At 33.6% G+C, this 22953-nt stretch overlaps 1 protein-coding gene and 1 pseudogene across 1 annotated transcript; both read left to right on the top strand.

Moving 5' to 3' along the window:
* Nucleotides 1-1498: 1498 nt before the first annotated feature.
* Nucleotides 1499-2521, top strand: LOC117927832 (cytosolic sulfotransferase 8-like). The gene has a single exon (XM_034847523.1). It carries the CDS (start codon nucleotides 1499-1501, stop codon nucleotides 2519-2521), a length of 1023 nt encoding a protein of 340 aa, XP_034703414.1.
* A 15138-nt stretch (nucleotides 2522-17659) lies between these two features.
* LOC117927829 lies at nucleotides 17660-18670 on the top strand (annotated as a pseudogene).
* The last annotated feature ends 4283 nt before the right edge of the window (nucleotides 18671-22953 follow it).

Genomic DNA, 22953 nt, shown 5'->3' with positions numbered 1-22953 from the left:
ATTGACTATGCTTCAGACTCTACCATTGTTCTTTGTTGGGAATAACAGCAGGAATTCTAGCGATAAGAGAATTGGTCGGTTGAATGAATTGAAATGCATTAACAGTCTCAGAGGAGAATTGGCAATTGCATGTCTTTCAAATATGAGGGGTGGTGCATTAGATTCCAAGGAAGCAAATTTGAAAGGAAAACAATGCCTTCATTCCTTGAGATTATATTGGTTGGAGCCAATAGAATGGATGATATGAGACTTTGAACCAGAAAGGAACAACGTTGAGGAGGCTGAGTCAGTGACTCAAGTATAAAGGAGCTCTACATTAAGGATTATATCGGTGAGAGGTTCCCAAGTTGGATGATGAATGATGGGTTTGGTTCATTGGTCCCAAATCTAGTGAAAATTACGATGAAGAGGTGTAAAAGATTCAGAGTTTTGCCACTGTTTGGTCAACTCCCTTCTCTTCAGTATCTGGAGCTTGAGTACTGTATGGAGAACATGAAGAGCTACTCATCATCAGCAACACCATTCTTCCCATCCCTGAAGACACTTCGACTTGAAAGGTTGCCTCATTTGATGGAATGGGGAAAGAGGGACGTAGCAGCAGAGCAAGCTCCTTCATTTCCTTGTCTTTCCAAACTAAAGATCAAAGTTTGCTGGCCGGCCCTAAATTGATGTCCTTGGCACTGCCTTCATCTCCTTCTAGTCTTTCTATTCTAGATATCAACGAATGCAATAACTTGGCATCCTTGGCACTGCCATCATCTCCTTTTCTTTATGCTTTCTCAATTAGACATCAGTTCTTGCAATAACTTGACATCATCCACACTTTCTTCATTTCCTTGTCTTTCTCAATTACATATCAATTTTTGCCAGAACTTGAAATCATTACCATTGTCTTTGTTCCTTGTCTTTCGAAATTGCACATCAGATCTTGCCATAAATTTTTGCAATAAATTACTGTTTTTTGAGGATTTGTTTTGAAAATAAATTACTTTTTGCAATAAATTTGAGGTGTTTTTGAAAAATAATAGTTTTTAAATTTTTTTAAAACATTGAGGTATAAAAAAAATTATTAATTACCTTAAATTTTAAATTTTTTAAAAGTGACTTATTTTTATTTTTATTTTTTCTTCAGGATTTGTAAGCCATCTCTTATTTGATCAGGGACTTGTGGAGCTGTTGTCGTTACCTGTAAAAGCTTGTGCATGATGGACAATGATATAGTACCAAACAGGAAAAGATTTGGTGGAGCTTCCCTTTAAAGTATGTGCATGATGATGAATTATGATCATTTGAGGGATTCACGATTTTTAGAAAGAAAAAAGTGAATTTGAAAAAGAAAATGTCTGAATGAAACTGACACCCAGCCTGTAAAGCACAAAGTGTGGTCAGACTATACGAATCAAACTTTAGCAACATTGCCACTGTATTGGTCTCAGCAACACCAATTTAAAAAATCCCCATTAAACTCGGTAGCTCAGTGTTTACAGATTTTGTGTTCATGGCTGGTTCTCTTGAGAATGCCATGGTGCTGTCATCAACAGCCGATGAAGATGAGAAACAGAGGGAAAGTAGAAGCAAAAGAGAGATCATTTCCACCCTCCCAACTGAAAAAGGCTGGAAAATTCAGGGTCTTATGTACCAGTACCAAGGCTTTTGGTACTATTCTGGGGGCGCTGTAGAAGGAGTCATGTGGATGCAACAATGCTTCAAGGCAAGGAATGAAGATGTTCTCTTGGTCTCCTTTCCAAGATGTGGAACAACATGGTTGAAATCTCTCATGTTTTCTATCATGAATCGAACCAGGTATGATTTCTCAGCGCACCCTTTGCTGACTTCTAGCCCTCATGAACTTGTTCCCTTCTTGGAATTCTACGCAGAGCAGAACATCCCCTTCCCAGACCTGGACACACTTTCCTCTCCTCAGCTCTTCCATACTCACATTGCCTTCACTTCATTACCCCAACCTGTTATAGACTCTCAGTGTCGAATTGTCTATATCTGTCGCAACCCCAAAGATGTGTTTGTTTCTATTTTTTGTTTTCTCTCGAGATGGAATATAGTGGTTCCCCTTGAAGAGGCATTTGAGTTGTTCTGCAAAGGAATTAGCGTCTATGGACCCTTCTGGGACCATGTTTTAGGGTATTGGAATGCTAGCTTAGCTTCACCCCAGAGAATATTGTTTATGAAATATGAAGACGTGAAGAGGGATTCCTTGTGCCAGGTCAAGAGGTTGGCAGAGTTCATGGGCTCTCCCTTCTCTTCCGAGGAAGAAGGACAAGGTTTGATACATGAAATTATGGAGCTGTGTAGTTTTGAGAATCTAAGAAATTTGAAGGTAAACAAGACCGGAGCAATATCTGTGGGCAATGTTAGCACTGGAAAGGATACTTTCTTCAGGAAAGGTGAGGTTGGTGATTGGAAGAATCATCTGACAGCTGAAATGGCCGATCGCATTGACAGGATCATGGAGGAAAAGTTGAGAGGTTCTGGTCTGACGTTCAGCGACTCCTGTGATAGCTGATTATTAATGCTGGAGGTGAACTTCATATGATTTGTATTAAGTTAATTTATTAACTATCTAATTGTCTTCTGTTAAGTGTGCTTGTGTGCTTGTAATAAATGGAATGATGGTGTTGAGTTAATTTGGGCTAAGAAATCAATTCCACCAAATATACACATTGGTCTCATGAATATAACTAACTCATCCTTGTAAAGAAATTCCCGAAACTTAAGGGCAACATGTGTTTCATGACATTGTTCCATTCCTTCCCCCCCGCCCCCGCCCCCGCCCCCGTCCCCGGGGCACTTAAGGGCAACATGTGTTTTCATGTGTTTCAATATATTCTTACAATTATTTAGAAAAAGCATTACTTGCTCGAAAAAGACTGAATATTTTTTTTGTGAGATTGTTCCATTCCCCCCCCCCCCCCGGGGCACTTAAGGGCAACATGTGTTTTCATGTGTTTCAATATATTCTTACAATTATTTAGAAAAAGCATTACTTGCTCGAAAAAGACTGAATTTTTTTTTTGTGTAATTTCCCAACAACCAAACATGCTAATATTGGCATTAATTTTGGCTGACTTTCTTTTGGGTAAGAATAAGACAGATAACTAAAGAAAGTGCAAGGAGATATTTGTACACTTATGGTTTCGTAGGAAGTATAAGAGAGATTAGTGATTTTTTGTTGGGAGAATTACACAATAGGGTAGGCTGGATGGAATAATTACAATGAAGGCCCACTCATCTCAGGGATTTTTAAAGGATAATTTTACCCTTGAATATGTTTTTTATATTATTTATAAATAAATTTGATATTGTCAATAATGTGGGGCCATACATGATGATAAGTACAGGTAGCCCGAAAAAATTGTTCTTCACTTTTGAACATTCAAGTGATCGTTTAAAAATTTGCTATTTTTTATTTATTTTTTTCAAAAAAATTGAGATTTTTTAAAGAACCTTGTAAAAAAGAAAATTCTAATATCTCATAAATAAAAATCATATCCTAAGGTTATTAAACTTTGTTACCATAATAGAATGAATAATTATTTTTTATGAGCACTTATCAATTGAATAATATATAAATATTCAATTGACTAACACACAACTATTATATGGAATAACTCATAATTATTCATTGGGTAATATAGCATGTGAAGAAATTAAACAAAAATAAACTAAATTATGTTGTAATATATTGTAATGATAGTGTATTTGTATTGTAAGTATAATGCATTTATGACATACCTATATTTCATTACAAAAGTAATAATTCTAAAAATGCTTATTCATACCATATTGGTATTAACACATCGTATCAATATATTAACAATATTCATCCAGTGTATTGAAATTATTTAATAATTTTTGTATATATATATATATATATATATATATATATATATGGTATGATCATATAAAATTATTATCATACAAATTAGTATTTCATTTGGTTTCAGAAATTATTTACGATATAAGTATGTTGTGAAATATGGTATGATCATACAAAATGATCATTTTTATAAAAAAATTTCAAAATTTTCCTAATTAGATTTCTTTTGTAATGTAAGTGTATTTATATTGTAATTATAACATATTTTTGTTGTACCTGTATTTTATAATAAAAGTAATAATCTTGGAGATCACTTTTTATACCTTATTAATATTCAACATATCAAATGTATTAACATCATCCACTCGATTTTTTTTGATGAATAAAGAGAAATATATTAAGAGAAAAGAGGCACTTCAAGAAAGCACCCCAGCGTATACAGGAGGTATACAAAAGAGAGAGAAAAAAAGAAAGAAACCTTTAACCAGGGTCTAACCAATCAACAAAATCTATAATGGAAGGGGGACCAGAACCAAAAAACCCCCTGGTCCACGCCCACAGATTACAAAGGAAAAACGATTTACACCCATGAAACGATTGTTCTTCATTTTCAAACGCTCTACTATTTCTTTCCTTCCAAACAATCCAAAAAAGGCACAAAGGAGATGAAAACCACACTTTCTTCATTTCCTTTCCCACACAAGGCCCAAACCACCCCAATAACGCCTCTCTAACTGAAGAGGGGAGCACCCACGAAACCCCAAAGAGGGAAAAAAAAAGTAAGCTCCATAAACTTCTAACCAACCCACAATGCAGGAGGATGTGATCAATAGACTCTTACTCTGCCAGACACAAATAACATCTATTAGCCAAGGATAACCCTCTTTTCTGAATACGATCCAAGGTTAAGACCTTTTTCCATGTAGCCTCCCAAGCAAAAAAAACTCACGCTCGGAGGCACCAAATAATTCCAAATAACTCTTGTAGGAAAATCTTCTAGTCTTTCTGGCTCCAACGCCTTGTAAAGAGACTTAATAGAAAATCTTATGTCCTTTGCCTTACTCCAAATTACTTGATCTTCCACATCACTATAATCCATTTTCCCTTGCAACCTTAAGAGAAGGTGTTCCACACCGAACACTTCTCAATCATTAATCCGCCTAGAGAACCTAAGAGCCCACACTCCCCTTCTAGAATGGCTCCACACATCCACCACCCAAGCCTCCTTATCCAAGGATATAGCAAATAAGGAGGGAAAAAGAGTACACAAAAGATCATCTCCACACCACTTATCCTTCCAAAATCTAACCCTCTTACCATTTCCCACAGAATAAACCAAATTGTCACCTAACACATCCCAACCTCTCCGAATCACTTTCCACAAACCAACCCTAAAACTGCTTCTCACAACACGGGACCTCCAACCACCCTCTTCTTCCCCATACTTTCCACATATAACTTGCCTCCATAAAGTTTCCCTTTCCACCGCAAAACTCTAACTCCACTTACATAGGAGAGCCTTATTTAGCAATGCCAAGTTCCTCACACCCAATCCACCATTTCATATATCTGAGCAAACAATAGACCATTCCACTAAATGAGGCTTCCTTTCCAAGGCCCCACCACCCCAAAAAAAGTCCCTTTGGATTCGCTTCAATCTCAAAACTCACGCTCCTTGGCATCTGAAACAGGAACATACAGTAGATAGGCATGCTGGACAGAGTGCTCTGGATCAAGGTCATTTTGCTCCTCTTGGAGATATGCTGCCTTTTCCAAAGTGAAAGCCTCTTCCTCAGCCTTTCCTCAACTCTGTCCCAAGTTGCCACCTCCTTGAAACGAGCACCCAAAGGAAGACCCAAATAAGAAGAAGAGAGCTGACTAACCTTGCAACCAAACTCAAGGGCCAACTCCTCTACATTCTCCACTCTTCCCACCCCGATGATTTCACTTTTGTCCAAGTTCACCTTCAACCCTGACATAGCTTTAAACCACATAAGAAGCCAACTCAAGTAAGACACCTGATCAATGGAAGGCTCACAAAATACTAAAGTGTCATATGCGAACAGCAAATAAGTGATCTCCACTCCCACACCTCCTCTACCACTAAGCTACCACCCCGGCAAAACCCCCCCGCGCCCTCCCCCCTCCCCCTCCTTCGCTCTCTTCAACAAACAATTAAGGGCCTCCATGACAATCACGAACAGGTAGGGGGATAGGGGATCCCCTGTCTCAATCCCGGAGAACGTTGGAAGAATCCTGAGGAAGTTCCATTAATAAGGATGGAGAAACTGATAGTCCCAATACACCATTGAATCCAGCTGATCCACTTGGCTCCAAAACCCATCATTTCCATCAACCAAAGAAGAAAACTTCAATTCACATGGTCGTATGCCTTCTCAATATCCAGCTTACAAAGGATGCCACCTCTCCCACTTTTCTGCATCGAATGAATCGCCTCATTCACAATCAACGAGGCATCCAGGATTTGCCTTCCCTCCACAAATGCATTTTGGGACTTGGACACTATCTTATCCATCACCTTTTTAAGCCTATTAGCTAACACCTTTGCTAACAACTTACAAAGACTTCCCACCAAGCTTATAGGCCTAAAGTCCTTGAGGTCTTCAGCTCCTCATTTCTTAGGAATTAGAACCATAAAAGAGGCATTAATGCTCTTGACGAACTTGCCCTGATCATGAAAGTCCTTGAAGAACCCCATAACTTCCTCTTTCAAAAAACTTCAACTGAATTGCCAAAACGCCATTGTGAAACCATCAGGACCAAGAACTTTATCCCCATTGAGGTTCGAGAGAGCACCAAACACCTTTTCTTCAAAAAAATGAGCCTCTAACAAAGCTGTAGCTTCCCCTTCCAGAACCACAACCTGCAACCCATTGCATCTGGGACTCCACTCATCTGTTTCCGACAACAGAGAGTGGAAAGCTTGAACCGCACCATCCTTGATGTCACATTCTTCTATTACCCACGCCCCATTTATCTTAATCTTCACCAGAGAATTGACCCTCTTATGTGCATTGGTCATTTTATGAAAATAACCAGTGTTTTTGTCACCCTCCTTCAACCATAACTCTCTAGATTTTTGCCTCCATGATGTCTCTTCCATTATCACCTACTTCTTATACTCCTCCAAAGCCTACTTTATGAGAGTTTGCTCTTCAGCAAACAACACCCTATCCCCTTCTATTGAATCCCAAGACATCATCCGCTTAAAGCTGATTCTTTTTTAGCAGTGACATTACCAAACACTTCTCTGTTTCAAATATTCAAGCATACCTTAAGCGCTTTCAACTTTTCAGATAGAGTGAAACTGAAAGAACCTCTAAATTGGAAGCCCATCCACCAATTCCTTAACAAATCCTTAAAACCTTCTTCCTTCAACCACATATTCTCAAACCTGAAGGAGGAAGACCCCTTCTTCGCTTCTCCACAGTCCAACAAAATTGGGTAGTGGTCAGAAACAATTCTGGGTAGAAGACTTTGAACTGCCCCACTGAAATAACACTATCAATCCTCTGAAACTATAAATCTATCCAACCTTGACTGAATCTGGTTATTCAACCCACCCCTCCACGTGAAAGACCCCCCCTGCAAAGGGAGATCCCTTAATTCCAAATCCTCAATTATCTTTGAGAATATTCTCATTACTAAAGACAGTCTTGAAATACTGTTCCTCTTTCCCAAAAATCTAATAACATTAAAATCACCCTCTAAGCACCACGGATCCTGCCACAATCCCCTGATTGTCCCAAACTCTTCCCAGAAATCTTCCCTAAACCTCCCAGTAGCAGGGCCATACACCCTTGTAAAAACCCAATAGAAGCCATCCTCCACATTTTAAAATCGATAGGAAACCGAAAAATTACCAATTTCCATTTCAATTAGCTCTAAAACTCTACTATCCCAAAAAACTAACACCCCCTGCCATACCCCGAGAATTAAGAACGCCCCACTCTAAGAATCTACCCACCCCCAAAGATCGAACCAAACTACACGACATACTTTGGATTTTGGTTTCCTGCAGACAAACCAAATCCGCTTTCTGAGCCTTGATTAGAGATTTAATGAGTCTTCTTTTATCGCTATCATTTGCCCCTCTCACGTTCCACGAGAGAATTCTTAACTTCATTTACCCTTAGAGACTGAACCCCCACTCTCTCAAAATAGAGCTCTTCCATACCCTGAACTTTTAAAATTAATGGAACACTCCAACCTTTTAAGTTCCCTTTCAGACTTTGGGGATTTAACCTTGACTCTTTTAGCCCCAGACCTCCGGTTCTTTTGGTCTTTCCTCATGATCCATTTTTTGAGCATGACTAGAATTTCCTCTTCACATCTCATGGTTGGCATGCCCAGAAAGTCACTAAACTGGGCAAGGCAAGAGGAATTCCATTCCCCATCTGACTCCATTCCAAGCACAGGTTGTCTCAAAGAGTTGCTTTCGTCGAGACTTGTCTCGCCGACCACAACTAGCGGCCTTTCCTTCCCAAAAGAGGCCATCACAACACTTCCGTCAACCAAAACCATGTTTAGGGGGCGAATACCCGCATCCGCTTCAACCATCTCCGTCCCCGATCCACAACCGTGACTTTAAAACCCTTTCGTCGCTCTTTTCCTACAAGAAATAGATGAGGAAGAGAAGCCCCGCACCCTCTGAGACACCAAAGGAAAGAGATGTGAGGAATACCTTGTCGCTTCAACCTGGAGAGCTTCATCAGTGCCTTAGATCCAAGCCGACATCGACTTGAACCACTCCAACGAGACAGTCGCTGCTGCGCGATCGTCCCCAGCGAGGAGCCCTAAAGGATTATCCACTTCCTTTCTACCTTCCACCCTTAAAAGAGAAGGACCACTCAATTGGGCCCGACCCAACCCACCTCTATCTTCAACAACAAGCCCAATTACCCTCTGGTCTTTTTGCAATTCAACTGGGCTTTTCCCTACCTGCCCACTTGCCCCGTTTGAGTCCCCTGTATCCTCCAAACAGATCCTCCTGCCACTGCTTCCAAAATCATACCCACCTGCAACTGCTTTTTGAAAACAACGGTCCAATCCTTTACCAAAACAACCACTCTTCCCTTTAGAGCTTGACACGTCTCCCCTACCAATCTACAACTGGAAAAGGTCTTTCTCTACTCCCATACTCGCGCGTGGACCACCATCGTCGTCACCTTTAACCTTCGACTATGGCGACCCTTCACTGCAACTTCTCGGAACAACCTTGGAAAATTTCGGGGAGACTTCCCACCATAACTAGATGGAGTAGCACATAGACCCGACCACGAGCTGCAAGGACACGGGTAGATTTCTCCCATTCAACCTCATTAGGATCCTAGCTCACTGTATTTGAATTGAATTCACCGATCCTTTATCCATTGCTACGAAGCCCCCGCAACAATCCTCGATTTTAATGAAGACTTCACGACTCCACAAATGCAAAGGGAGACCTAACACTCTCACCCACGCCTCCTTGTAAGACCCCTCCTTTACCAAACACCCAATCTCGTGTTGCCATCTTTCCAAACTGAGAAGTCTCTCCCTGAACCTCCTAGGTCCTCTAACCAACACCCTTTCCTAGGTGAAAATTTGATTTTTGGAAAAAGACTTGGAGTCACCACTTATTTTTATTTTATTTTTGAAGGAAAAAACATAATAAGAAAGAAAAACCCTAAGTGTGACTCTTGAAGGAAAAAATAGGTTTGTGAAAAATCGAGTCTAGGTTTGGGGGTCAGGTTACTTATTGAGAAGGTACGGTGGTGAGCCGTAACACCCCTCTAAGCCCATATACATACGATCTCTATTAAACTAATTGAAGGAATTGTGACAATTAATTAATTAATTATGGATACCAAGAAAAATAATCATTCAAATGAGTATGTACAAGTCATGGTGAAAATCAATACACACAAATAATGATGAAATCTAATTACAAGAATAAACAAAATAAATGACAAGAGGATTATGCAAAATGATCTATTGAACTAAATTAAAAAAAAAATGGTTTTCAAGAAATTTGAAAGGATTTTATAAAAAATGATTTTAAATTAATGATTTCAATTTATTTATTTTTTTTTAAAAAGTCAACTTATTTTCTCAATTTCAAAAAAAAAAATTATTTACATTTATTGTATCAAAAGAATTTATTACAAAATTTCAATTTGGCCACAAAAATTGTTTTTATTTGCTTTTATTGAAAATGAATGAATTTTTACAATTTTATTTACAAAAGTATTTCAACTTGTTTTCATTTAAGAAAAGTGATTTATACAAATTATTAAAAACAGTATAATTTTATTTGCAAAAGAATTTTTAATTAAAAATTATTTTTTGGGACAACTTTCTTTACAAAATAATTTTTGGACACTTTTTATTAAACAAAGAAATTTTTGGACAATTATTATTAAAAACAAAATTTCAAATTCTATTAAAAACAATTTTTTTTGGATTTTTCTAAAAGTATTTTTCTTGAAATTTTATTAATAAAAAAACTTTCTTTTATTAAGAAGAATATTTTAAAATTATTATTTTATTAAAACATATTTACTGAATTATTCCTCTTGTTTGAACAAAATTTCTGATTTGTTCGATATCCAATTTTGTACACAAGTAAATATATACAAACAAATATTTACAGAACTAATAAAAATAAAACCAAATAAAAGTGGGAAATAAAATATGTACCCAAATAAACTTACAACAAGTTCAATGTCTTCCTATACCTTTTTCAATATCACTTTCTTCCATGAAATTTTATGCTCCACGTGTCATAAATTCATATTCAGCCAACAGAATTACAGAATAGGCCTATGTAAAAATAAAAATAGCGCAAATATGAATATAAAAAAATATGTAATGTCCAAAATAATTATTCAAGCCCAAATTCAAACTTCAAATTAGTCTAATTAATTTCACCAATTAAAAATGGGCCTAAATTAACAAATATAACACAACAAAAATTTCCCACATATCATAAACCATAATCTAAAGTTTCCAAATTAATAGCCAAATCAAACCCAAAACATGATAAATTAAGATAAATCTCATTAGGCCTAAATTTAATATTCCATAATCCAAACTTAATTTAATATACACCACAATTGTTCCATGCCCAAATTAAATAATTCAAATTGGCCAAACCCACATCAAATATTCAAGTCATCCAACAAATCTCATTCACATTGTGGGCCCAAAATTCATATCAATTAACAAGCCTACATTAATAATATACATTATCAAATGAAATAATATCTTAAGCCCAATCCAATAAACCCAAACAAATAACCAATTAACAATAGGCCTTAGGTGCAAATAAACAATATGCAATTGATATAATTCAAATATCCCAAATTAATCACCAAATGCAATATAATCACAAACCCAAATTAACAAATTTCAAATTAATTCCCCAACAATAAATTAACCCAAATTTCATATTAATTCAATAATTCAAATATCAAAAGCAATAATGACTATTAAAATCAAATCAAGAAAAATAAAGAAAATCATAATAATAATAATAATAATAATAATAATAATAATAATAATAATAATAATAATAATAACAATAATAATAATAATGGAAAATGTGTGTTATGGGAAACTGAGAAAACGAGAGAAAATGAGGGAGAAATAGTGGTGAGATGAAAAATGGGTGGAAGAAGAGGTGGTCCCCAATTGTCGGAAATGGTGTCGTCAGCGGCCGCTCGTCGATGATGATTAATCGACTGTGGATGTGGAGATGGGTTTCACAGGAAATAAAAAGAAATGAAAAAAAAAAAATGGCAGGAAGGAAAAATAAAGGGGTGTGTGGAAGAAGAAGATGGATAAAAAAAATTGAGAAAGAAAAAATCTAGGGGTCGGCATGTGTGAAGGAGTTAGGAAGAGAAATGAAAAAAAAAAATGGAAGAGAGGAAATAGGGAGATGGGCCGATTGTTGGGAGTTGGGGGAAAGAAGAAAAAAAGGAAAAAAAAAATGGGGGAGAGGAGATGGGGAGATGGGTCGATTGAGAATGGGAGTCGTGGAGTGTGGGGAGTGGAGAGTTGCAGAGAGGGAGCGAATGGAGAGGGAAGGGGAAAAAAATGAGGGGCTGGCCGCATTTTTGAATGGGGAGAAAAAAAAAAGCTAAAAAAGAGAAAAATGAAAAGAAAAAGAAGATGAAAGAGAGGAGAGAGATGGGAGGTGATGCCGAAGGTATGGGTGTGGTATGAGGGGTAGGTGAGGGTAAGTGGAAGAGAAAGAGGAAGAGAGAGGAGATGAGGGAGAGAAAATAAAAATAAATAAATAAATAAATAAAATAAAATAAAAATAAAAATAAAACAATTTACAAAATAATAAAAACTAAGAATTAAAAGGTGAGTGGACCAAAAATCACATGTAATCGAGATTTAAAATTTATTGACAAAACCAAGCTCAAAATTAATGTAAAATTAAAATTGAGACAAATTTTGAGTCTATAATGATATTTTGAAAATATTTTTTAGAAGTATTTTTGTTTTAAATAGCAAATTTAATTAACAAATTATACTATCATTATATAAAATAATTGTAAGGGTTAAACCCAAAATTTTGATTTAAAATTTGAATGTCAATAATTAGAATAAAAGTGGAGCCCACACACTATAAATGTCTTGGCAAATCAAGTGAAGTGCTTTAAATGCTTTGAATTTTAAAAGTTTTAGTTGAATGACAGTTTTGGTATTTAAGCCTATTAAAGTTCTCTCCAAGAATTATTAAAAAATACTATCATTTTTAGTAATTATTCTAGCCCAGCCCACCATATTGGGTAATTCTTTTTTTTTTTTTTTTTGATTAGTTGGTTGGTTGGTTGGGGTTTCATTTTCTTGTTTTGTTGTTTCTTTCCGTTAGTCGGTGGTTGATAGAACATGACCTTTTAATAGTTGTCAGTATCACAAAGAAAATGATTCTTTCACATGAGCACATAAACAAAATGATAATTTTGTCTCTTGCAATTGTAAATGAGCATAGAAATGAAATGAAAAGGTTTGTCTTTTATATTTGTCATACCTTTTCTTGTTTTGTTATTTCTTTGTGTATGTGGGTGGTTGACAGGACATGACATTTCAATAGCTGTCAGTATGAAATAGAAAATGATTCTTGGGAAACTTGTATTTTGATGGAGCCATTTGGAAAATATATGGTTTTTGGAACCCAACTTTATGAAATATGAGAACCAACTTTTAATATGGAAAGTAATATTGTTTTCATGCACTCTGAGCCGACTCCATTTTTTGTGCCAAGATTGCCCTTCTGGGTCTCCACGTCAGATATTACCGATCTAAAAAATAGGTAGAAGTGCACTGTAAGAAGTTGGGTTTAGCTACAATGGTGGTGGCGGCGATGGATTGATGTGGAGTTGCAGCGATAATGACCTTGGCACCTCTGGATTTTTCTTCCACGTCAACAACATCCAAGCCTCTATGTTAGCACCGATCGAAATTTGAACAAGTTTCTTGGCTCATCTTTTCGATTTCTCCTCTTCCTTCGTCATCTTATTTGTTTTCTCGGTTTTTCCATTGAAAAAGAGAGAGCTGAAGTAGAGCCACCATGCAATGGTCGTAGGGGGTGAGTGCTGACCACTATTGCCATTAATCACCACCAACTTCCCCTCAATCGCAACTAGAACTCACCATCACCGTTGCAATTTCTTCACATCTCTAGTTCCGACGACTTCCAACTCTAAAACCATCTTCGTCTTCCCCACACCAAATTCCAATCCTTCAACACCTATTCGCCGCTGATCTACCCCCATCTTAACAATAGTTGTAGCAGCTGAAGGAAAAGAAAAATCTGGAGGTGCCAAGGTCATTGCCGCCATAACTCCACATCAGTCTATTGTTGCCGCCGCCACTGTAGCTAAACCCAACTTCTTAAAGTGCACTTTTACCTATTTTTTAGATCGGTAATCTTTGACGTGGAAACCTGGAAAGGCAAACTCAGCACAAAAAATAAAGTCGGCTCAGAGTGCATGAAAACAATATTACTTTTCATATTAAAAGTTGGTTCTCATATTTCATAAAGTTGGGTTTCGAAAACCATATATTTCCCAAATGGCCCCATCAAAACACAAGTTTCCCATGATTCTTTCACATGAGCACAAAAACAAAATGAATAGTTTTGTCCTTTGCAATTGTAGATGAGCATAGAAATGAAATGAAAAGGTTTGTCCTTTATATCTGTCATATCTTACATTTGAAAAAAAAAGTTTCTCCCATATTATTATGGTTTGAAAAAATATTTTTGACCTTAGAGGACACTCATATCGATATAACGTCCTTATGGTATCTCACAAGCCAAATATATTGATATATTTTATGAAGCTAAACAAATTCTATTTTGGGATGTGTCTTATACGGGGATGTAGGATCGACTCTAATATCATTTACTTTATTATGATATTCCACATCACATAAGGGAATTTTTTTTTTAATGCTCTTTTAATGCTATATAAAAGTTTTAAAAATAGTGAAAACCTTTTTAGGTTCAAAATAAACAATATCCAAATGATTGAGTGCAAGTCATTACACTTTTCCATTACAAACTTGTCATATGAGTTTGAGAGCATGAGATTGCACTATCTTTTATTACCACCTTGCTAACATATAGTAATTGGATGATAAAAATTGTTGTGTATTTCGTGGAAACAATATGTTAGAGCTTAACAAAAGCAATTGTAAAAGCCTTAATATCATCAATCAACAACCATGATATAATAATAGTTAATCATTTCATGATAAGAGAAATACATTATGTTATTCAAATATAGTATGCAAAAAATATATTATTCAAGATGAAAAAAAAAATGTTCTAATACTAAATTTTATTTTCATTCTTATATATCCCATTCTTTTATAATTTAAAAAGTCATTATAATTAGTTAAATATTTATGTTAAGTTAAAAGGGTTTAAAATAAGGAAAATAAAAAAAAATTACATATTAATTAGATCACTAATAAACAAATGAGTGATTAGCCCACTTGTCATACTCTCTTTCTTATATATTCACTCGAAGTCTATGCCTCGGAGTCTTCCCTAATATGTTTCAATGACATTTTTTTTTTCTTTTTTTTTTAGTTTTAATTAAAGTCAAATATACGATTTTAAAGGACAATATTAATATTATAAAATTTTTATTAAATATAAATAATTTCCCACATATTAATTGCAACAAGGGATTATGGGAAATCTTTTGATTGATAAGAATAGTCGAACCTATATCAACAATCAATAGCAACGTTATTAATTTTCCCATAAGATAATTTTACTAGCATTGTTGGTGTATTGACAAATAGTTATCGGTATGTTGTTGCAATCGAATTTCGTACCTCACTTGGTGACCTTGATTGTATCTTCCAATGGGAGTAAATCCCTTGCCATGAGAATTAAAACGCTTCCCTCATACGTTCTATCTGCGATCTCTTTGGCCTTAGAAGGCCTGAGCATGTTGAATATGTATCTTTTCTTCCTCACGATATAAAAATAGGTTTTGTTCATGGCCTTGGAGAGGCAAGACAAACTGGTTAAAGGATGGATATGCATGGAACCTTTGTAGCATAGCTATATGAAAATCCATATATAGCACATTGAAAAACTTGTCAAGGTCTAAGACGGGCATATTAATGGTTGCAAGACTCTTGACTAGTGGATTTTTATTTTTCCCTTTTTATTCTCTTAATATGCAGCTTGCTTAAATGGAGGAGATTGTGGGATCTTTATTCTTAACTAATATTCAATTATTTTTTAAATCCATATATAATATCTTACAAGTAAATAATTTATAGTAAAATAACTTTAATTTTTATTAATCAAGCTATATCCACATAACTTTCTACTAAAATTAACTTTAAATTTTCTCACTACAGTTATATTCATTTATTTGACAAAAAAAAGAAGAAGATCTTCTAAATGAAATTATTAGTTTTGTAGTACATTTTGAATAGAAAATTTACTAAAATTATTAATTTATTTTCAAAAACTATTTCTCATCAAATATTTTTCTTTGGAAGTTCTTTAAAAAAATTTTGTTACTAATTTTTTTTTTTAAATTATTACTATTGTTGAAACTTGTATTTGATAAGATTACTAAAATTATTAATTTATTTTTAAAAAATATTTCTCATCAAATATTGTTCTTTGGAAGTTCTTTAAAAAATTTTATAAAAAGAATTATTTTTTTTAAAAAAAATTATTACTATTTTGTAACTTGTATTTAATAAGTTTTCTTATCAAATAAAAGTATTTTTATAAAATATCAAATACTTAATTTTACTAAAATTTTTAGATATTTTGGTTGTTTTTAATTTAAAATTTTAATTATTATTCTAAATTTTTAATGTTAATAAATGATATTTACAAATATATTACTTTGTTAAATTTTCAATTTTCGAAATTATTTTCCATAAGAAATAAACTTGCAGTTTATTTTTGTGTTTATAAAAGAAAATGAAAAAAATAAATTTACTTTACTTATATAGAACTGGGAAGAGGTAGGACGCATAAAACTTAATTATATCTTATGAATCTCTCTATTAGAAAGGTAATAGGTACCATAACAAGTAGGAATAACAATAAGGTGGGTTTAAGATGGGTTTGGGCATAACTTTGTCATGTCACTCGTATTATGATTATATATAATTTTAAATAAAAAAATATTTTAATTGATTTTTTTTTTGAAAATTTTAAACATAAATAAAATATTGTTTTTTAAAAAATAAATTATAAATATTTATAATATTTTTATTTATAAATTATATTTATTTTAATAAAATTTTAATTTTTTTTAATTTAAAAATAAAAGAATATTGAAAAAATTAAACGGACTGGGATGAATATGAGAATTTCCTAGAGTTGGGCGTTTCACACAACCCCACTTCAAATTTTTTTGGGTAAGGATGGAAATAAATATAAATAAACGGGACAATACTGAACTAGGGATAACTCATCTCAAACTATCCCGTGGTCATCCCTAATAGCAAGTCTGCCAAGCCTCCAAACGTACCCTCTAGTAAAACTTGACAAAGGAGGACAAAAATCTCTCCCAAGCAATTGTGAAGTGAGTATTTTATTTTTATTTTTATTTTTTATAAATAAAAAAAAAAGGTGGAACGGATATGGGAATTTCCTAGAATTGCCCCATCCCGCACAGTCCCACTTAATTTTTTTTTTTGGGTAAATATGAGAATAAATATAAATAAATAGGACGGGACTAAAATGGGGATAATTAATCTCAAACCATTTCGTTGTCATCCCTAATGTTAAGCCTGCCAAGCCCCCAAAATGCCCTCCAGTAAAACTTGATGAATGAGGACAAAAATCTCTCCTAAGCAATTGTGAAGTGTGTATTTTGAAAAAAAAAAAAAGGTAAAATATCATAATCACTAAGAGCTTACTTCCTTCCTATGATCCAATGTAACGTAGAAGGATTAAAAACCAAATTTCCTCAATGGATTTGATAACAACAATTTCCATATATGGACACTTGTATATGGAGTGTTCCTCCTCTTAATCTTGAAGCATGTGCCTCCTGATAAAATATGGTATGAATGTCAAAAGAAAATGCAGAAAATATACTCTTGACGACATGTGGGAATTGCTTACACGAGAATTATGCAACTCAATAACCTGCGGAGCACCGGATATGGTAAGCACATTCCCACGAAACAAAAATAATTTCCAAAAGAAAAAGTACCCATTTGGCTTGAAGTGATTATAAATTGGAATCACCCCAATTCTCTTATCCAGCAAATTAACGAAGCTTGTAGAATCCAACAACACAGATTATCGCTATCATGGCTAGTTTTCCATCTGTTGAGAATCCCATGTTGCTGCCATCAATAACTGATGAAGATGCGAAAGAGAGAGTCAGCAGAAGCTGCAGAGAGATCATCTCCACACTTCCAACTGAAAAGGCTGGAGAATTGATTATCCTTTGTACCAGTACCAAGGCTTTTGGTACCACGCGGCTTGTGTAGAAGGAATCATGTGGGTACAGCAACATTTCAAGGCGAGGAATGAAGATGTTCTCCTCCTTTCCAAAATGTGGAACAACATGGTTGAAATCTCTCATGTTTGCCATCATGAATCGAACCCGGTATGATTTCTCAGCACACCCTTTGCTGACTTCTAGCCCTCATGAGCTTGTTCCCTTCTTGGAATTCCACTTACAGCAGAACATCCCCTTCCCAAACCTGGACACACTTTCCCCTCCGCATCTCTTCCATACTCACTTTCCTTTTACTTCCTTACCTCAACCTGTCATAGACTGTCAGTGTCGAATTGTCTACATCAGTCGCAATCCAAAAGATGTGTTTGTCTCTTTTTTCTTTTTCTCTCAGGCAAAGAGCCCATCCCTTTCCATTGAAGAGGAATTTGAGCAGTTCTGTAAAGGGGTACGTGTCTATGGACCCTTCTGGGATCATATTTTAGGGTATTGGAAGGCAAGTTTGGATTCGCCCAAGAGAGTGTTGTTCATGAAATATGAAGATCTGAAGAGGGATTCCTCATTTCATGTCAAGGAGTTGGCAGAGTTCATAGGCTGCCCCTTCTCCCCGGAGGAAGAAACCCAAGGTTTGGTACATGAAATTATAAAGCTGTGTAGCTTTGAGAATCTAAGCAGTTTGAAGGCAAACAAGATAGGAGCATTATCCGTGGGGGATGTTAGATTTAGAAAGGATACTTTCTTCAGGAAAGGTGAGATTGGAGATTGGAAGAATCATTTGACAGCTGAGATGGCTGACCGTCTTGACAGGATCATTGAGGAAAAGTTTAAAGGGTCTGGTTTGACATTCAGTGATTCCTGATCTGCAGATGATCAATTGTTGCAAATGTAACCATATTAATGGTGTCATGGAGGTGTATCAATTATGGTTTGTATTAATAAATTTGAAATGTTTTCTTAGACTGCATCTTGCAATTTTAATGTTTTTATAGTGTAGTTAGTACTTGGTATAGCTGTGACCCTACCAATCATTAGCTACACCACTGATGGCTTAAGATTACTTTTAAATTAAAATCATGTATAATAACTTAAATTAAGTCATTAATTATTAAATCAAATTAAGTCATTAAATTGATTTATCAAATATCTTGTCATCCCTTTCATGGTAAGAGCAATAGTAAGATTACAAAGTTGTCTCATTTTCCCCTTTTATTCCTCATTTTACTCAAAACAAATTTAACTACATCTGGTTTGATCTCAAACCATTCTCCAAATCAAGGTCTTCGAACGATCTCATATATACATATGCTAGATAGAGGGGTGGACAAAGCCCTTCAATAAAGAGTTACTTGATTAAAATTGATGAGAAAATCCAAATTTGCACTCTGTTCTTACTCTCCATGTGAACTTCCAACTCCATGTTCCTACAGCTTCTTCTGTTTCTAACATAAATAAATCATATAGCACCATTGAGATGACTCAACAGCTTTGTACAAGAAAGCATTTAATATTTTAATATATATATATATATATATATATATTCAAAACTTAAAAATAAATTTAAATATTTTTTTATTCATGATAATAAATATCAAAATAATATAGATAAAACAACTAATAATTTTGAAATTAATAAAATATATAGCTACTAAAATCTAATTTTAAATAATAGAATCTTATGTTATAAGAATAATTATAAGTTAAACATATTTAATAAAATTAGAAATTCTAAAATTTTAATAAATCTTCATGGCACCCATATCATAATTTAATCTATCAATATTAATGATAAAAAGATGAAATTTGTTTAAATTTTTTAATTTTTATATTTTTAACTTTTAATAATTTATAAATTATATATTTATGGCATCACTGATTTGACTACGGTTCAACCATCTGTCTGACCATTAAACTGTGAATCAATAACTTTTCTAATTCAACGATCGATCATATTCTAAAAACATTTTAATAAGTAAAACTATATTTTAAAAATGGTTTTATTAATAATAATAATAATTATGAAATGAAACTTTAGAACAAATAGGGATCTAAATTGCACTCAATTATTAGGTGTGACCTTTGTTCCTCACAGGGGTTTGGTTGTATCTCCTTAAACTATTGGATGGGGGTAGTGTAGAATGATTTCTAAAACCAACATTTTTGGATTAGATCTTTTTAGTGAAGTGATGTGTTTTATAATTATGTCTAGATAAATACACGAATGCTGCACAACTAGCTTGACTCTTGGATTTGGCCATGTAATTGATGCATGCCCTGATTTGGTCAAGGGTTACGCATTTGGAACATGGATGGGGCTTTAATCGGTCCTATTGGCAAGCATAGTGGACACTAGATAAATTGCTCTATGACTTGGTTTCATTAAGATAGACCTTAATCTCGATATAGGAATTAGAGAGTTTCACTATTCAAGATGATAATTGGCATTAATAAAGAAATGAGCAGGTGTATACCACTTTATAATAAGGGTCTACTTTCTGGTCGAGTGCAAAAAAAGGAATTGATTTTAGGCCATTGGAAGATGCATCAAACTCCAATTTTTTGGGATATAAGGATTTGCTTTGTGGGTAGAGAATGACTTACTGGTGAAAAACTTGGTCTTGTAACTAGTTCTGTACATATTTCTATCTTGTCTGAAATTTCTAATAGCCCAAAATTGTATAGTACATAAGCTTTCATTCTTATCTTAGTTTCTTCATAGGATTTTTTCCTATGGTTTTATCTTATAATTATCTTAACCCTTACGTATTTATGCTTGTTCACCCCGAAGCAATGGTTGACACTATGATTAAAGAGTTTTAGAATGCACACATTTTCTTGTGCCAATAGAAGCATCAATGTAAACATATAAAATAAGAACACATTAATAAAGCAATTCATATAATTGGATCCTCAAACATCTCACTTTTTCCCACTTTTTGCATTTTCATTTTACTCCACTAAATGTCTCTCACTCTTCCTCACATTTACACCCTAATAAGGCCTCTTGCTCCATCGGGTGTCTCACTCTTCCTCACATCTCTATTCACCATGTATAATCCTCATAAACTCATATTTTTTTCTCATAACTTTTTCCCCTCATGATTTAAAATATTCATTGATGTATTTCCACTAACTTTGAATCTAATTATAACCATAAATAAACTTAAGAAATATTTTATATAATATTCCTTTTAAACAAAAAGTATATTATAATCAGAAATTGGAGATACCTGTTAGAGAATATTACAAAGCATGCATTATGGGTCACATGGGATGATTTTTTAAAAATTTATTTTTTTGATTCTTTGTATATGGACATTAATTATTTAATTAATACACAATAAAAAGTAGAATTATTCTATAATGATTCCATTCAATTCACAATTGGCTTAGGTATGATCTAAGCTTGTGAACCTAAAAATAAACTATTGGGGGCATTATTTGTCACTTTGTTGGTACGAGGAAGCCAACCACCCCACTTTCCAACTATGATATATATGATGCTCCGCATTTTTCTAGCTATTTGCCAAAGGCATAATAATATTCTAATTCTACTTTCTCTTAAAACTCATCATGGTAATACACTTTTAAGGCATTCTTGATCAAGTTGCATATCATAGTTATTCTATTTATTTTCTTACAAATATGATAATAATTGTGAATATTTAAGTTTTAAGCTTACTTTGAAATATCATTTATTAATGATCAAATAAAATTAAAAATATTACTCTTTTTATTATAATAATTTATAACCTATTTTTTAGTCATCCTCATTCTTAAAATATAAGAACCCATTGTTTGTAACGGTTAACATGTCATTTATTATAGATGCATTATTTAAACATTAATTAACAATTATTTTTATAATTTCGTCATTAGAATTTAACCACTCAGACTTCAATTAAAGTCCTTGTTCACTCATCTTAAAGCACTTTTATTCGTTGTCCTTGATTCATCAAATTAAATATCGTTATCATACTCTTTTATGGTAAAAGACGGTCCAAATTAAATATATATAGATATATATATATATTAAAAAATTGTAATAAAATAAAAATAAGAATGGAGAATTCATATTAAAAGTAGAAAACATTTTTATTAACATCACCCAAATAGCACAAGAAGTTCCTCTTACTTTTTCAAATATATATATGACTTTGACTTGTGAAATGAAAATATATTATAATTTCTATTGGGTCCTACATTCTATGATTTTGTCTAAAAGGGTGGTTGATAAAACTTAATACTTATTACTTAATGATTTAAGTTAACTTTATATTAAATTATATTTAAGTTGCTAACTTGAAATTTATTACTTAATTCTTACTTTAAGCATTAAAGTTATTTGATAAAATTAACTTAAAACTTATTTTAAATCATTTATCCTCATAAATCATAACTATGATAAATGAGGTCGAGTAACAATGGAAATTGTATAGTAAAGGAAATTATAAAGATAATTAAGGTAAATAAAAGTAAAAAAGTAAAATAAAAATATGAATTTATTACTTAAAATTATTTTTTACTTTAAATTATATCATTAAATTATCTTACCAAATATATTTAATTTACTTAATTATTTAAATTAAATTATTAAATCATTTTAAGTTATTAAGTTGATTTACCAAGCCCTTTTAATATGAATCCCATGGAGCCCAAATTTGTAGTCTTATTATTTTTAATTTTATAATTTGGACTTAATACCCACACCCCAATGTGAAAACCCATAAAACACGTTAGGCGAAAAGGATTAGTCATGTGCTTTCACAAAAAAGAAAGGGTAGAAATGTAAAAAGCAATACCACATATTCAATGGAAGTGAGACTCAACTACCGGCGTTACCTGTCACCACCACCTGCCGCGGCGAATATTTCACGCAATACGCGTTCTCCAAAGTTGACCGCAAAAAGTTCTTGCACCAATGCCCTTCTACTTTTGCCTTTTTACAATATTCCTTACATTCTTCATTTGTTTTGCAATTTTGTTTTTTCTAATTCTTTTCTAAATTTCAAAATATTTTATTTTAAATTTTGTTTCAAATCGTAAATTACCAAAAAAAAAAAAAAAATTAGTTAATCGAGATTTTTTTTCGAACCCAAAAAAAACTCTTTAATTTTATGATTAAATTTTTATTATTAATAATAA

Source organism: Vitis riparia, chromosome 13 (genome assembly GCF_004353265.1).
Source record: "Vitis riparia cultivar Riparia Gloire de Montpellier isolate 1030 chromosome 13, EGFV_Vit.rip_1.0, whole genome shotgun sequence".
In the NCBI taxonomy this organism is placed as follows: Eukaryota; Viridiplantae; Streptophyta; class Magnoliopsida; order Vitales; family Vitaceae; genus Vitis; species Vitis riparia.
The sequence above is the reverse complement of the archived record's forward strand: the minus strand, read 5'-3'. Positions and strand labels throughout refer to the sequence as shown.

Bases quoted from the DNA above. Each gene is read 5' to 3' on its own strand.
- LOC117927832 (XM_034847523.1), top strand. From the start codon at position 1,499: ATGGCTGGTTCTCTTGAGAATGCCATGGTGCTGTCATCAACAGCCGAT.